This window comes from Caretta caretta, chromosome 4, assembly GCF_965140235.1.
Source record: "Caretta caretta isolate rCarCar2 chromosome 4, rCarCar1.hap1, whole genome shotgun sequence".
Lineage (NCBI taxonomy): Eukaryota > Metazoa > Chordata > Testudines > Cheloniidae > Caretta > Caretta caretta.
This window is the reverse complement of record NC_134209.1, coordinates 76527820-76544859: the sequence shown is the minus strand read 5'-3', so window position 1 is coordinate 76544859 and position 17040 is coordinate 76527820. Positions and strand designations below refer to the sequence as shown.

Below are 17040 nucleotides of genomic sequence, written 5' to 3'. Positions count from 1 at the left end.
TCAGTGGTAGCTGATGACAGAAGGAGGAGTAATGGTCTCAAGTTGCAGTGGGGGAGGTTTAGGTTGGATATTAGGAAAAACTTTTTCACTAGGAGGGTGGTGAAACACTGGAATGCGTTACCTACGGAGGTGGTGGAATCTTCTTCCTTAGAGGTTTTTAAGGTCAGGCTTGACAAAGCCCTGGCTGGGATGATTTAGTTGGGGTTTGGTCCTGCTTTGAGCAGGGGGTTGGACTAGATGGCCTCCTGAGGTCCCTTCCAACACTGATATTCTATGATTCTATGATAAAGGGCTTTTTTAGAAAAAAAATAAAATCTACAAAAGGTAATAATTAGCTGCCACAAATAAACTAATAAATGATATCACCATCAGAAATGAAAAAAAAATATGTGCTATTGTGTAACCCAACTTTGGGGAAATTGTTGAATATTGAAGGAAAGACACTACTACCTGCTATGCAATAGACTTCTTATCAAAAGATAGCCTGCGGAGAGAAGATGTCAGAAATATTGCAATAACAGTAGGCTGACAATTGTTTGAAGTATTATAAAGAAGGACTGCTTTTGCCTGGAAATACCTCCAGCCAAGAAACACAATAAAAAGAAAGATTTTGTCTCTTAGTTTGAAAAGTTTATGAGTGAGACTACTGGAAAAATACACAGATAATGGAAGGAGATGCTGTATATGGGAAATAGTTTCCTGAAACATGTTAAAATTAACAAGAGGACCCTTTACAAATAGAAAATTGAAACCAGGAGACAGGATAAAGCTCTTTGTTAAGTAAAGACACAGGTTTACTGAAAAGTGTAAGGGCTTTTGACGAAGATTTTCCAGGACAAAGTTTTTTTTTCTCGTGCATTTAATATTATATAAATTGTAACCTATCATGAAAATGGAATGCATGGTGGGGGGAAGGATAGTATTGTGTTCTGTTCCTGGGAAGACAGACACTTGAGTTCTATTCCTATATCTGCCGCAGATGCTCCATATGACCTTGAGTTAGTCACTTATGCCAACTTTTCAAAGGTGGGTGCCTCAAGGGCTTTTCAAAGGAGTTGAACACTGCCAGCTCCCACTCAACTAAAGGTTGCTCAACACATCTGAAAAGCGGGCCGCTTATTTAGGTGACTAAATATGGATTTATGGATTTATATGGATTTAAGTGCTTCAGTTTCAGCATCCAAATTTGAAATTTTGGCCTCAGTCTCTTGGAGACAAACTGGTCCTTCCTCAACAGCTGTGAAACTCCCCTGACAGTGGAACCAATGTGGTTTCCTTGTTTAGGGAAGGCTGTGGGAGTGGGATTTGGGAGAATCAGAGTGGGGGATTCATCCCCCATAGACTGTATCTCCACCCACCTGCATATCAGTACACAGGAAATGTGGGGGTACAAAGGACTAGAGAAGTTGCTGCTACATAGATACTGCCATAAACCTCTTTTGTCCCACAGCATGCACATGCTAAGGCTGCAGGGCTCACTGTAGTCTCAGAGTTGCAGTAGTGACAGCAGAGAAACTGTACAACTGCTCCATGTTCTGTGAGGGAGGAGTCTGTCCCCTGGTTGCCCCACAGAGATACTCAATATATTGTCTGTAATTTGAGCTATGGATTGTACAGATGGGACTTTGGCCCTGATGCATATGAGCTGGTGGCTTTCCTACACAAGACAGTCCACGCAGAATATATAGGTTCAAAACTCACCCCCTTTCTTAGGGTTTTGCTTGATGACTCATCTATAAAATGAGAATAATACTTAATCTCAATACCCCTGTGAAGAACTTAATTCATCAATGTTAAATGCTTAGAGATGGGGGGGAAGGGATAGCTCAGTGGTTTGAGCATTGGCCTACTAAACCCAGGGTTGTGAGTTCAATCCTTGCATGGACCATTTAGGGATCTAGGGCAAAAATTGGGGATTGGTCCTGCTTTGAGCAGGGGGTTGGACTAGATGACCTCCTGAGGTCCCTTCCTACCCTGATATTCTATGATCCTGTGATGGAAGGTTCTAAAGAAATGTGAAGTTTTATTATTATTATTTATTTTGCTATTAGAGAGGTCAATGTTACTTTTGAGTAGGGCTGACAAATTATTAAAAGTTAATCAGAATTAATCATGAGATTAAAAAAAATAGTTGTGATTAATTGCTAATGATGGGTTCTGCTAGATACCAATCCAAAGCAGTGCAGACCACCGCACATTCATTTTCATCATCTTGAGTCGGATGCCATCAACAGAAGGTTGATTTTCTTTTTTGGTGGTTTGGGTTCTGTAGTTTCCACATCTGACAGTTGCTGTTTTAAGACTTCTGATAGCATGTTCCACACCTTGTTGCTCTCAGATTTTGGAAGGCACTTCAGGTTCTTGAACCTTGCGTTGAGTGTGATAGCTATCTTTAGAAATCTCACATTGGTACCTTCTTTGCATTTTGTCAAATCTGCAGTGAAAGTGTTCTTAAATCGAACAACATATACTGTCATCTGAGACTACCATAGCACAAAATATGTGGCAGAATGTGGCTAAAATCACAGAGCAGAAGACATACAATTCTCCCCCCAGGAGTTCAGTCACAAATGTAATTAACACATTTTTTAAATGAGCATCATCAGCATGGAAGCATGTCCTCTGGAATGGTGGTTGAAGTGTGAAGGGGCATACAAATGTTTAGCATATCTGGCAGGTAAATACCTTGCAACTCCGATAACAACAGTGCCATGCAAATGCCTGTTCTCGCTTTCAGGTGATGTAAATAAGAAATGGGAAGCGTTATCTCCCATAAATGTAAACTAACTTATATGTCTTAGCAATTAGTTGAACAAGAAGTAGGACTGAGTGGGTTTGTAGGCTCTAAAGTTTTACATTGTTTTGTTTTTGAGTGCAGTTATGTAAAAAAAAATAATTCTACATTTGTAAGTTGCACTTTTACAATAAAGAGATTGCACTACAGTACTTGTATGAGATGAACTGAAAAATACTAATTCTTTTATCTTTTTAGTGCAAATATTTGTAATATAAATAATATGAAGTAAGCACTGTATACTTTGTATTCTGTTTTAATTGTAATCAATATATTTGAAAATGTAGAAAAACATCCATAAATATATATAATAGATTTAAATTGGTATTCTATTAGTTTAACAGTGTGATTAAAACTGCAATTAATCATGACTAATTTTTTTAATCTAGTTCATTTGTTTTGCATTAATCGCTTGAGTTAACTGTGATTCATTGACAGCCCTACTTTTGAGTATTAAACATGTATTCAGGACTGTATCAAAATTGCAAGCTAGCACTTTAACAGAGTGTGTATGTGTGTGTGCGTGTGTGCACAAAGGGGGTTCCAGGACCCATAAGCTGACTAGGGGCTCTGTAGCAAAGCATGCAAGCAGAGTCAGTTCTGGAAAGAGCCAGCTTAAAGCAAGGTGGGGTGAGTTCTGTCTCTCTGCTTTAGGTCTGTCTACACTGCAATGGGGAGGTATGATTGCAGCATGTGTAGACATTCCCAAGCTAGCTTTGATCAAAGCGAGCTCGACTAACAATAGCACAGATACCATGATCATGAAGGTGGTTTTCCCAGGGTGAGGCTCATCCTTTGCACTGCGGGTGTGCGGACCCCTGTGATTTCCCCAAATGCAGGAAACTCGACTGCATAATTTGTGGTAGTGGGGAACTGTGTTTGCACTTTCCCCTGGAAAAAAACAAAACAAAAAAACAATAGCACTGAAGCCATGCCAGCACGGGTGGCAGCCGCTTGATCTGGATGAGTGCAGTTAGCTTGTGCAGCTGTCCATGCTGCTGCAGCTTCACTGGTAGTGTCAAGTAGTAGTGCCTAGACACATAGCTTTGATATATCCAGAGTAAAGCTAGTTTGAGTATCTCTACACATGCTATAATCCCATCTCCCAGCTGCAGTGGAGACACATCTTTAGGGAGCAGCCTGATTTTTCTCTCTCTGTTTTTGGGTTCTTGTGCGTTATCATTCGGAATTCTAAGAAATAAAGTAGTGTTATGTTTCACTCTTCCAGCAAGATTATTTATATTATTTGATTTTTCTGTATGCTTCAAACTTAACAAAACACATCAATGATGATACAGTGCCAAAGTATACTTGTAATAATATACCAACCATTATATGTAAAATTGTCTGTGTTTAGTTTTAGTATCTCGCTTTGTTCTTCCTGTTCACCAAAGAATGCCCTTTAAATGCCACCAGATTGAAAATGTGAACTGGAGGAGAAAGTGGACTAAAGGGAAAAGAATTAATGGGCAATTCCAAGGGTGAAGCTGACCTGGATGGATCTCAGGTTAAGGTTATGTGTACAAAAGTGGCTTGAAGCTCACCTTCGTACCACCATCTATTGCTGCAGCCTCTGTGCAAAGCCAGTTCCCCTGTGCTGAGTTAAAGCAGCCAAAAGCAAGGAATGATATATATTTAGTTTATTTATATTATAAAAATATAGCATGGGAGGGGGCCAGATTTTTTCGGGGAAAGACACTTGCAGTTTAAATGGGAAGATAAAGCACCTGTTGGAGTAAGGGAGACTTATGGACAATTGGGTGTTGGACAGCAGAAGATTTTCAGACAGCAGAAGATTTGGTACATACATCAATAAGGACGGGACAGACATTTGCCATGTATTTTCTTTGAGCCTCTGACAGTTTCTAATGCCGTAGTTTTATACTACTTTGACAGAGCCCTTTTGCAGGCACAGAATGACTTGACTGATACTTTAGTTCACCACTGTTTGTGCAGTCATTCAATTGTGAGCAATAGCCGAGGAGAAAACAGATAAGTTCCGCAAAATGGCAATTGTCATTGGATGGGGGTAGCCTATGAGATCAAAGCGACATTTTAGTTCTTAGGACAAAGAGTCTGGAGTGAGGAAGTTTATTTTTGTGTCTGTGATTTGTCCCAACTGTGAGTGTGATTTTTGGTTTTGTTTTGAAGTTTTATTTAATAAACATGAAGAGAGAGGGAAGGGTAAAGGGAGAGGGAAAATGGGGTGGGGGGGGAAGAAGTAAAAAGCAATAAAATAGATAGGGGAGTGGGGAGCGTAGTGTACTTTTTAGTAAAGGAAAGACATTGAGCCAGATTCTGCCACCCTTGCTCACTTTGAGTCATACCTTACTCCACATGTAGTTTTATTCATTCCAATGAAGTTAATTGTGGAGTAGTGTATTTCTCAGTGTAAGGGGTGGCAGAACCTGGGCATTTGTACTTAAAACAGATGCAGGCACTGACTTGTTCACAGAGATACTGGGGATATCAAAGAGCCACAGTAGGCTCTTAAAATCTACCTCTAGAGCAGGGGTGGGCAAACTTTTTGGCCTGAGGGCCGCATCAGGTTTTGGAAATTGTATGGAGGGCTGGTTAGGGGAGGCTGTGCCTCCCCAGATAGCCAGACGTGTGCTGGTCCCCACCCCCTATCCCCTGCTTCTCGGCCCCTGATACACCCCCCCGCCCAGGACTCCTTCCCCATCCAACCCCCCTGTTCTCTGATGCCCCCCCCGAACCCATTCCCCCGCCCCACTCCCTGTCCCCTGACTGCCCCTGGAACCCGTACCCCTGACTGCCCCCTGCCACCCCATCCAATCCCTCTTCTCATTCCTGACTGCCCCCCCCAGAATCCCTGCCCCATCCAACCACCCCTTCTCCCTGTCCCCTGACTGCCCCCAGAACCCCTGTCCCCTGACTGCTCCCTCATCCAACCCCTCTTCTCATTCCTGACTGCCCCCTCCCGGGACCCCTGCCCCATCCAACCACCCCTTCTCCCTGTCCCCTGACTGCCCCCATTCAACCCCCCTGTTCCCCGCCCTCTGACCGCCCCGACCACACCCACATCCACACCCCCACTCCCTTACCACCCTCCTGAACTCCTCTGCCCTCTATTCAACCCCCCTCCCTGCCCCCTTACCACGCTGCTTGAAGCACTGGTGGCTGGCAGCCCTGCTGCACCAGGACAGGTAGTTGCACCGCCCAGCTGGAGCCAGCCACGCACCGCGCAGCTCAGCGCACCGGGTCAGGCCGGTCTCGCAGCTGTGTTGCCCCAGGAGCTCGCTGCCCGGAGCATGGCGCCGGCGGCTCAGTGAGCTGAGGCTGTGGGGGAGGGGGAACAGCAGAGGAGCGGCCTGGGGCTAGTCTCCTGGGCCACAAGCTCAGGGGCCGGGCAGGAGGGTCCTGCGGGCCACATAGTTTGCCCACCTCTGATCTAAAGTCAGCAAGATACTTAAGTACTTTCTTCACTTTAAGCACTTGAGTAGTCCCACTGACTCCACCATCTGGCTGAACCAGGGCCCTAGTGACTGCTGCTTGGATTTGATAGAGAGGTATTGGCTGCACTGGACATGTCGAGATCAAAGAAAAATATAAATTTGTCCTAATCACATCAAGCAACAAACATTTTTATTTTAAGAAGTGGTCAAAATAGTCTGATTCATTTTAAACATTATTTAGCAGTAATAATAATAATTTGCTGATTATAGCCTCATGATAATTGATATGAGATGATTTGACTCATTTCTTACATGAATTGTGAATTCAGAGTTCAGATATTTGCAAGGTACAGTTAAAACATTTAACTGAACTATTAAAATGATAATATGGTTTTGTACACTAAACATGATTTCCTCCATACAATAGGTAAACAAAAGACTAATATTACAATGTATTTGTATTTTCTGCTGTACATAAGAGGCATGTACAAACCATTCAGACCTAGAACTAACCATTCACAACTAAAGCTGCTAATCATTGCTAACCACAACTGATTCACACCTAAAACTAAATAAAAGATATTTTATACTTCAGTATGCTTATAGACATAACATTGTTTGTTTTATATTTTATTGTCGAGCTTTTAAAATCATGATATTTGGTAGCATGGAATAAGAGACATCAAATCAGCTTTTATGCCATTGTTAAGGAACCCATATAAGATGGGATTCAAGCAGCAGGACATCATACCCAGTAAGTGACATATGCAATATACTAATTTAAAATGCCTATTAGAAATAAGATTGGCATTAAAATCAGTGACAACATGGAAAAGGTGAAGAGGCATCCAACTAACAGCAAAAACTAAGATCAGTACTGTCAGTCTGCAGAAAACCCTCCGAGATCTTGTCTTAATTCGAGTGATGGATCGGGATACTGTAATCATGTCTTGCATCTCTGAATTTTCTTCTGGTTTCATCTCAAAGCAGATTGGTACCCCTGGTATGAACTTACTGGATGAAGAGAGCTGGCTTCTTTCTGTACCAGAGGTTTCTGGGAGTTCTCCAGAATTATTATCCTGATGACTCCGTAAAATAGCTGGCATCACACTGGCAGTCTTTTTACTATACCTTTTTCTGTGTTGTCTGACAAATGTATAGCTCCATCTAGAACTGCTGGAGAGTTGCACCTGAGATCTGCAACTCTTGGGTGGATGAAGTGTTAGGTTTATCATCTCATTTTCTTCAAATTTGTTTTCCTTGTTTGACAATCTGGAATTTACACTCCTGCAGACGCTGGTATGACTTACAGTTAAACAAACCAAGGGCAATATATACTGCATGAGTAATAAGGAAATAGTAAAGGCAATTCTATATGAATCAGATGGCCATGATTCAACACACAAATGCCTGCTGTTCAGTGTCTCTAAATTAAGGGTTTCATGGAGATCTACAATTTTGTGGAAAACTGGCAGAGGGGAGCAAATTGTACAACCAAGAGCCCAGATAGTTGCTATTAAGAAATAGCCATGTTTTGCTGTTAAATTACCAGAAAGGGGATTTTTTATCATGCGGTATCTGACAACAGCAATACAGATTAACATTAAAGTTGAAACCAGAACTGACACGCATTGGAGGAAGGGCATAACATGGCACATGATTGCTCCAAACATCCACTGATCGAGCAGGACAGATGTTAATGTAAAAGGTGAACAAAACAGCACAACTAAAATGTCAGAAAAGGCTAGGTTTCCAATGAGAATGTTTATTATTGTGTTCTGCTTGCGTTTTATTAGAGCCATCAGTATAAGCAGATTTCCCATGAAGCCAGTAAGACTTATAAATGTGTACAGGCCAATCAGAAAGTACTGTAAGTCATCTACGCTGCTCTTATAGTCTTCCCAGGCAGAAAAATCAGAACTCTTGATAGTCGCAGAGCTGTTCTCCTTAGTGAGTGTTGTGTTACAGTCTTCGAGTTCTAATTCCATATTACAGTCCTGCTCAGAATCAGAAAGATTTTAATTAGCAACTGCAGAAAAGATGACATTGGTGTTAATCAGAATTTAGAGAAACAACCATTTTCTTTATTGCTTCATTACATTTAAAAGTGCAGTAATATCATTATATTTTGCCCTAAATCCTGCATAATTATAAACCCTCACCAATTAATTGCCACACTTCTTAGAATGTGTTATGCAGCCTACCTAGGCCCCAACCCTTGGATTCTCATATTTTGCACTTACAAGTTAAAGCGTGGTGCAGATGAAGTAAGCAATTAACAATTATTTGCTGTTGGCCAGATTGTGGACCCTTTACTCATGAGTGACCAGCTATTTATCAAAGTAGTCCCTTTAGAGTCAATGGGACAAGTCATTTGAATAACTGCTCACCATTGTGAATAAGGAGTTCATAATCCGGCTCTGCGCAATAATTGCACCCATCCATATATTATATTATTAGGGTACCTATTTCTGTTACATGAAGACAAACTACATTGGAGTGCTTAAAAATGCATACTGTTTTGTTCCAGCAATATTCCTTATTTTCATAATAGAGAATTTCACCAGAAAAAAGAATCTTTCAGAAAGTGTCACATTATTATGGCTGCTCACTGTTCCACAGAATTCAGGTCCCAGTGTGGCAATTTTTGAATTGTATAACTGCCATACTCAATTTAATCTGGAAAATAGTATTTAATATATGTTAACGTAAGATAGGGCCAAGTCCTGCAGATTCCACTGATTCAAAACTTCCACTAAAGTTACACAGAGTTTTGTCAGTAGAGGTGAAATAGAGAATTCTGGGTTAATAATAGCAGTCAGACAAATCCTAGCAAATCTCCCTTTTACTATAATGGGATCAGTGAAATTCCAGCACCATTGCAACAAAGCAGTTTGTTCTGTTATAGACTGTTGTACACAGTTTTCAGGTTTGTCCTCAAGGCACTGACAGGGACAGCATCATCACCAGAAACCTCCTCTGGATCCTTCCTTGCCTGCTCTAGCAAATAAGAGATTGAAGTCTAGTGTATATGAGCCACTCAGTGATGCTTGCTGTCATTAAGATCAAGTGTGCTGTGTTTAAAGGGTTCTTTTACAATGACTAGTGACTTCCAGAAGAACCACTTATGGTGGCCTAGTGCTTCCCCTTGTGTCCTGCCCCATAAACATGAAGTGTACAGCCTGCTTTTGTCTAGTTAATCAGTGTAATGTGCATAATATGCCATTCCAGTGTGTGCTCATAGCCTGTATCAAGATACGTTGCAGTAAATGTTCAAGATCTACCCAAGCACCCATAGATGATTGGTTGTTGCACAGAGCAGTGGGAATGTCCACTGATGCTTTTTGCTGTGGCTACAGTAGTGGGCTGTCAAAGGCAGCGAGGTGTGCACTGAAATTGTACTGGCCCAGGTATCAAACTGCCTTAGAAGTCTGGAATCTTCCCTTCAGGCCCTTTGATAAAAACAAGGCAGCACTCTTATAGAAAAGGTGGACCACAACGAAATCTCATGCATTTGGGGTGTGGGGGGGGACCTAGCTATCTCCAAAATAGATAGAGTATGGAGCCAACCCCAGTGTATCCTTCATTTGAACTAAGTACTGTTGTGTCAGAGGAAATATATTTAGTTTTGCCCCAAAAGGTCTGCATATTTGGATTAGTTATAAACACTAATGTGGGTTGACTTTGCCTTTTTTCTTTCTGAGAGAGGTCATGATCAAAACTGAAGTGATGTGATTGTGACATTACACCCCATATTCTTCATGGAAACATGGTTATGATATGACTATGGCATAACTAAGAGATACTTTAAGCAAGATGGCTCATGTAAGATATCATTGGAAAGGTTATGATTTACTGAATGTGATTATCCAATTTGTATGCATGTATCACTTCTGTATCTAAAGTTAGGAATATTGACTATCTAACAATTACAACTGTGTGTGTACTTGGGGGGAATGCCCACCAGACAGTAGGCAATCCTCCTGAATGACCCATTTAAGAAGGATAATAGAACTTTGAAGATGCTGCATTAACACTACAAGGTCAGGTGATAATGTCACCTGATGAAAAATACCCCTTTCGACACTGCTGGTACTTTTCCACTGTAGAGGGATGGGGATCAAACAAAGGATTCCAGCCTTGCGTAAATCCTTTTTCACATCTGGAGAGGGAGTTGATCTGGACTCTCCTCCCTTGCTCAAGAAGAAGGACTGCTGAAGGGACAAAGGAACTAACCTGAAGGGAAAGGCAAGGGTGAGTCCAGACTGAGAGAGGGGTCCAGTCTGTAAGAAGAAATAACTAGGACTCTAAGATACAGAAACTCTGCATCCTGCTAATTCAACATTTAGGGTGAGAAATTACATTTTGTAACCTGTTTCTTTAGTGAATCAAGCTTAGTTTGCATGTTTTGTTTTATTTGCTTAGTAATCTGATTTGTTCTGTTTGCTATCCCTTATAATCACTTAAAATCTGTCATTTGTAGTCAATAAACTTATTTCTTGTTTATAACATAACCCAGTTTGTGCAATTCATATCTGGGGTGGGGGGCAAACAACTGTGCATATCTCTCTTCACATTGACGGAGAGAGCAAATTTTTATGAGCTTGAGCTGTGTAGACTTTTCTATACAGTGCAAGACAATATGCCTTTGGACTCTGCACTCCAAGGGAGGTGGACACCTGAATGCTGGGGCAAGTCCCTTAAGCCAGTGGTTCCCAAACTGGGGTTCACGAATCCCTGAGGTTTGCAGAACGTTACAGGGGGATCGCCAGAAAAATTTCATTAATGGTGGCCCAGAGGACCACGGGCATTGGAGGCAGCTGGTGGGACCCGGTTGCAGGGCAGACAGCCAGAGCCAGGAAGAGCGGGGCAGGGCAGTTGGGGCTGGCAGCCCAAACCCTGCCTCTGTGAGTGGGGGAGCCGGCAGCCCGAACCCCAGCGCGCCGCGTGGGACTGGCAGCCCAAGCTCCAGGGAGGGTGGGGTCGGGCAGTTGGGGTTGGTAGCCTGAGCCCCGGCGGTCAGTGGGACCTGCAGCTCGAGCTCAGTGGAGCTCAGTAGACTGGGGTGGTCAACGGGGTCCAGCAGCAGGAGCCCCACGGAGTGCAGAGTGCGAGTGCGGAGTGCAGAGGAAATTTAAACTTAAATCCCTTGAAATATTCATTTTTAGGAGGGGGTTCACGAGATTTCACAATTTAGTGAAAGGGGTTCGCGGGCTATTAAAGTCTGGGAAACTCTGCCTTAAGCTGATCTCAGTGTCTGTGTTTTTCTGCAGCTGGGTGTGACCCTGCCTGTGTGTGTGCTAGAGGAGGTTTAAGAGCCTGGCTCAGCAAGACAGGGTAAAGGGGGCCCAGGATGGCAGAACAGGTGGGCTCAGTGTTATCCCAGTACATCAGGTGGCACCTTAAAGGGGGCAGCCCATCACAGTGGTACTCCTACTTAAGGATGAAGACAGAGAAGTATCACTACCAGCTGTGGGAGAGTAGAATAACAGAAAGAGGGAGACATTAGAGCTAATCTATACCTTAAAATTAGATCAACCTAGCTATATCACTCAGGGCTGTGAAAAATTTCACAACCTGTGTGATGTAGTTAGGTCAGCCTAACCGCCACTGTACTTGCAGCTAGGTCAACAGAAGAATTCTTCCATCCACCTATCACCTGTTGAGGGGGTGGTTTTATGACAGGAACAGAAAAACTCTTCTGCCACTGTAGTAAGTTTCTATGCTTCAGCTTTGACACTGTAGCGCTTGTAGTGAATATTTAGCCAGAGTCAACTTGAATGCACCAGTGCTGCTTGCCTCTCCCAGAGATGGTGATTCAGTACATATACTGGAACTGGTGGGTATTTTACTAAGCTTGGGCTGCAGAAGCTGTTTGTTTTGTTGCACTGGGGCATGCTGGTCATGCAAGAAATGCGGGGGGCTGGAGGGTTGTTACAGAGATGATTCAGTAAAAAGGCAGTTTCCAGTTTCTGTGGGTTTCTACCCGGACTCACAACACTTGCATAGTGTGTCTTCAGCTTGAGTGCTATTAGCTGTATGAAGCTAAAATGCTTCCCCACCATACTACTGGTTTTCAGCCCACAATAACACAATAACATGCCACTGATATTATTTGGACTTTTGCACTTACTGAGGCATCTCTCTTGCTACTTGGTATTAGCAGCAACTTCTACTACTAGGATTTGTTTACCCTCTCTGGTCCTATTCTTGTCAATGACATCCAGTGTGAGACTTTCAGTAAGACTTAGGTTCGTGAGTGCCAGTCACCTTTTAAAATGGGACTTAGGCTCCTAAGTCACTAATGTGCTTTTGAAAATGTTTCCCTTCGTCATATTTAAAGTGTGGTTCTAAGCTGAACAGTGACTGTAAAGACAGTATCTTGGGGTTCCATATTCCTTGTGTCTCACTGGTTTCCTATCAACTTTGCTTTATAGTCACCATTCAGCATGTAAATGTACTTTAAAGTAGGAAAATGCATCCTGAACAAGGAAGATCTTCATTATATCTTTCTGAACCATGTTCACCTATGTCCATCTGATATATCTTTGCTTTATAGTCACCATCTTTATATTCATCTTCCTTTGATAAGCACTTTAATCAAATTGTTTCTCCCCCCAGTTATGTTTTTAGGAAGATTTTTATGGGGGGTGGAGGGTTGGTTTTTTAAAATCATTTAAACTAATCTAAAGCCTTAAAATGGCACAAGAAGCTTAAACCACTGTCCAGTCTCAGCTCAGTTTAAGATATAAGGTGATCTAACCTTATGTCAGTTTAACATGTCTGAAGTGGATTATGTTCATTATTCCACTTTAAGGCCTGTGACTGGTTTAAAATGCAAAAAGCAAAAAATCCAGAAATCTTACTTTTGGAGGATGGAAGAACTCTGTGTAAGCTTGCAAGCTTGTCTCTTTCATCAACAGAAATTGGTCTAGTAAAAGATATTACCTCACCCACCTTGTCTCTCTAATATCCTGGGACCAACACTGCAAACACAACTTTAACCCTGCATAGTTAAGCACCCAGAAGCTAGGAAATGCAAAAGTTGAACACTTAACTTTAATGCTGCCCTGTTGCATATAGGTATTATAATAATCCATAACTAGTTAATCATTGGTTATCTAAGCTCCTAGAAAACACTGAAATATGTTATATTGGATAAAAAATGTCATGTCATTACAGACTGTGTCATAATGCCTAAATACAACAAAGGAGAGTTAGGGCTGTGCATTGACAAAAGACAGATTAAAGAGGTAAAGCTACCATTGCAACTCTTCCCATTCTTTTATAGTGAGCACATTCAACAGGAAACTTCAGTTTCAGAACCTCTGAGCTCTGAAAAAAAGAGTAAGAGCACTTCAAAACTCCAGACAAGTGCTTCATCGTATGGTAATGATGAAAGTTAACTTCTCTCTCTTAAAGTGGCCATTGTTGATAAAAGAAAATAAATATTGCAAAATTCTTCCGGGAAAAACAACAATATGGCTTCCCACAGTAGGCAAATCATCAATTCATTAAAATAGGATTACACCTCCCAACTCGAAGGAGTGTGACGTAATGACCTCGCTGATCAGTAAAGCAAGCCTAACATATTATTAAAGTATATGCTACTGAGCACACAGAGTAACTGTAACAAACGTCTAGATAAACAACCAAACAAACACTGGAGACCTTATAACTTTAGATATGTAACATGCTTTTCTTTATTTTTCTAGAGGGAGGCATTTTGGACTATGTCAACTAATACAATATATTATATTTGTCCTCCAGCGATCAACTGAAGTATATTATTAGTTACTTAGACAAAATCCTAATTGTATTAAGCATAGATTCCAAAGGATCACCAGTGGAGCATTGCCAAAGTATCACTGGTTAAAAATAAAAGGATTCATTTCAAAGAATCAGAGAAGTTAGTGACGGCAAACACGTGCTCATTCCAGTGGGCATTTCTCATATTCTGTAAGCAAGTCAAAGGTAAACTATTCATCAGAACGTAAAACATGAATGCCAGAATATTTATGTTTCAAGGGCATTGCATTAAGTATAATTCAACAGCGTGGGAGGTGTTTGATAATATTTACTTCCATTTCAAGGGATATTGAATCACTACCTAGCCACACTTTGGGGAAGTCCTTAATTGGATACTCTCTGCTCTAAAAAGCATTTACACTGTATTCCATGAAAGCGATTATAAATAAGGAACAGAGATTTCCGTCTAGCAGCCTGACTCCTAAACTGCACATGGGTTCATTCAGCGTGGAGCTAGCCCCGCCTGGCTGCCTTTGGAGCAGCCCAGGTCGGGCAGTGCCCGGCGGCAGACGCGCGCCTCGCAGAGGTGCTCCGAGCAGCCATCAGGGCGCTGACACCGGCTTGGTTAGCGCCAACCTGCGGCTAAAAAGCAAGCGCTCCCCCTGCAGCCTCTTCCCCAGGGCACTTCCCTGGCGCAGCTGCTGGGCCAGATCCGCCTCCCATCGCACCCAATGGGACCGTCAGGGGGATCGGGGCCCTGACCCTGCACCTCCTGCAGCCGCTGCCCAGCCGGCGCGCGTGGCGGCTTCTCCGCCGGCTCCCTGACCGCGACCCGCTCAGCCGCTGCGGGGCAAGGGCTTCGTACTGTACCTGCCGCGGGGAGCGGCCGCCGGAGCCTCTGCCTGCAGCGCCCGCGGCGAGGGCGAGGGTCTCTCCCGGCGCCTGGCAGCAGGGGGCGGTCGCTGCGGGGGAGCCTGCTCCGGGGCGCCAGTGGCCCGCGCTGCCAGGGGAAGGGAGGCTGCTGCCCCAGGGCTGCCTAGGGCACGGAGAAGGGGCGGGCTGGGCACGCCGGGCAGACTGGAGCGACCCTGGCCCAGGTCCTCCCCTGCACGCTGCTGGCGGGCGGCGACCCCGAGGCGAGGCTGGTGGGGACAGAGCGCTGCCGCCTCCCCAGCGCCAGCCACGCACCGCGCCAACTTCAGCCCCCCTCGCGCTCTCGCCTTCCCCGGCCCCCTCCCCAGTGATTTCCTCTTAAGGTGGCCGGGGGAGGGGGGGGGGGCTTGCTGGCTTTAAGAAGCCAAACCCAGCAGAGAGCCCAGCAGTATCTTGTCTGAGTCCGGAGTAACTCCGCTGAGCTCGGTGGAGTCACTCCGCATCACTTACACCTGCATACTTGAGCTCACAGCCTACCGGAGGTCGAGTCATGCTGGGACCATTCGGTATCCCTTTAATCCCGACAAACGGTCCTAAATACAAGGCAGCGTATGCATCCTCCCCGAGCCCCTTCGCTCCCAGCCGTTTACTCTCGATGCCCCTCAGCAAACCCAGCCAGTTCATTTAACTTCCCCCCCCACACCAGTAATGTTCATGTAGCCTCACATTTCTGATCGACGCGTCCTATAGGAGCCAATGACTTATCGATGTTTGTAATGGAGAATAATTCATATCCATGAACCATACTATCCCCAAGTCGTCAGAGCTGCTTTCCTAGCGGGCAGTTTATCGCTGCTGGAATGCGAGCAAAGAGCAACGAAGCGTTTTGCACGCACCAAACACTGCCTCGAGGAGGGTTTCTGCGCTGAAGACGGTGTCTTTGTCTGACAGAAGCGTGGGCGCTGGGGGTAAGAATGGGTGATGGGAGGATTAGGATGGAGAGAAAAGAAAGCAGTGCTACTAGACCTCCTGAATCCATCTCCAGGTGAACCACCAGGGACTGAGAGGGGCGGCGAAGCATTCTTGAAACATTGGCTATCCTGCCCGTTTTTACGGTCCTCTGCGTGTGAGGGTGTGGGAAGGGGCAGAGGCTTTGACCCGCATTGCAGAGGGCTTAAAACGTGGCACAATATTTTTAAAGGTAACAAGTTATTTAATTTCGGTCGGATTTCGTAGGTATTAGTAATCATGCAAACTCCCTTTTAATTCGGACGGGCAAAAATCAAAATGACAAATCAATCCCATGAGGTTAAACTGGACATCTGCCTTTTCAATGTTTCAGATAACTCAGGTTTTGTATGCAATTGTGCACGTACTAACCAGCTCCAGCTCTGCTCCTTATGGAAAGTGCTTGAACTTTGTATTACCTGGCGGTGCTTCCCAGGGAGTGATCAGGGCTGTTTGCCTTCTTCCTATAATTGGCAGAGTGATATTTGTAACGTCTTCCTATTTTACTGATCTTTATGTACTCCGCAATTTGGCATTCCAGTTTACACACAGATCACAACTACTGGAGGTGTATTTCAGCAGGAGCTCTATAATCATGAGAGAGACTAAGCGAATCTGAAATAGGTCAGATGCCAACAAAACATTTTGAGCCGCCCTCTTAGGTATTATCGTCACATTTGCATGCATAGCCGAGAGAGGGAGTGGATGCATGCAGCTATTTAAAAACATGATATAATAGGAGGTATACAAATGGAAAATCTGTGCTGTACACTAATTAGTAAATAGGTCCGAAGTTGAAATATTGTGACATGGAGAATACCACAATAAAAGGGAGAGGATTGCATAAATATCTTCCAAATAAGAACATCATTGCCTAAAAATAATAAAAAGGCTGGATCTAGTTCCTATGGAGTTTTTGCCATCCCCCCTTGTCGGAACAGGATCAGGCCTAATTCAGTTTATTAGGGAATCCTGACAAACTATTTCATGCAATATTTGTATCCTGTAAGTTTCAAGATTACCCCGTGGCAAAACTTCATACGGTGGTTCTGATGGAAAGCTGCTGAAACTGTAAACAAATCATACACCAACTAATATTTAAGAGTAGATTCAGTAGGTCATTCTCAACTGGGACCATAGTTCACTTATTTTGCTAAAATAGAATGTACTGTATGTTGTAGGAGATAAGCAATCTGGAAA

General features: G+C 43.4%; 2 protein-coding genes and 1 non-coding gene across 9 annotated transcripts in view; 2 read left to right on the top strand and 1 right to left on the bottom strand.

The window, feature by feature from the left end:
- Positions 1 to 3526: 3526 nt before the first annotated feature.
- LOC125636321 (U1 spliceosomal RNA) lies at positions 3527 to 3688 on the top strand. The gene has a single exon (XR_007356557.1). It is a non-coding gene; the product is annotated as a U1 spliceosomal RNA (small nuclear RNA).
- A 2695-nt stretch (positions 3689 to 6383) lies between these two features.
- Positions 6384 to 16388, bottom strand: NPY5R (neuropeptide Y receptor Y5). 7 transcript variants are annotated; one of them, XM_048847593.2, is made up of 3 exons: positions 15559 to 15668; positions 13474 to 13545; positions 6384 to 8207 (listed from the first exon to the last, which is right to left on the bottom strand). In XM_048847593.2, exons 2-3 carry the CDS (start codon positions 13489 to 13491, stop codon positions 6861 to 6863), a joined length of 1365 nt encoding a protein of 454 aa, XP_048703550.1. In that variant the 5' UTR covers positions 13492 to 13545; positions 15559 to 15668; the 3' UTR covers positions 6384 to 6860. The 7 variants fall into 7 exon arrangements, with proteins under 7 accessions (XP_048703550.1, XP_074983883.1, XP_074983884.1 ...); XM_075127782.1 differs by lacking the exon at positions 15559 to 15668 and adding an exon at positions 15370 to 15488; XM_075127783.1 differs by lacking the exon at positions 15559 to 15668 and adding an exon at positions 14830 to 15161.
- The window catches only part of NPY1R (neuropeptide Y receptor Y1), a 108447-nt gene continuing 107126 nt past the window's right edge, over positions 15720 to 17040 (top strand). Inside the window, exon 1 of the mRNA XM_075127784.1 lies at positions 15720 to 15800. The gene's annotated coding sequence lies outside the window, so the exon portion shown is untranslated. The remainder of the gene's footprint in view (positions 15801 to 17040) is intronic.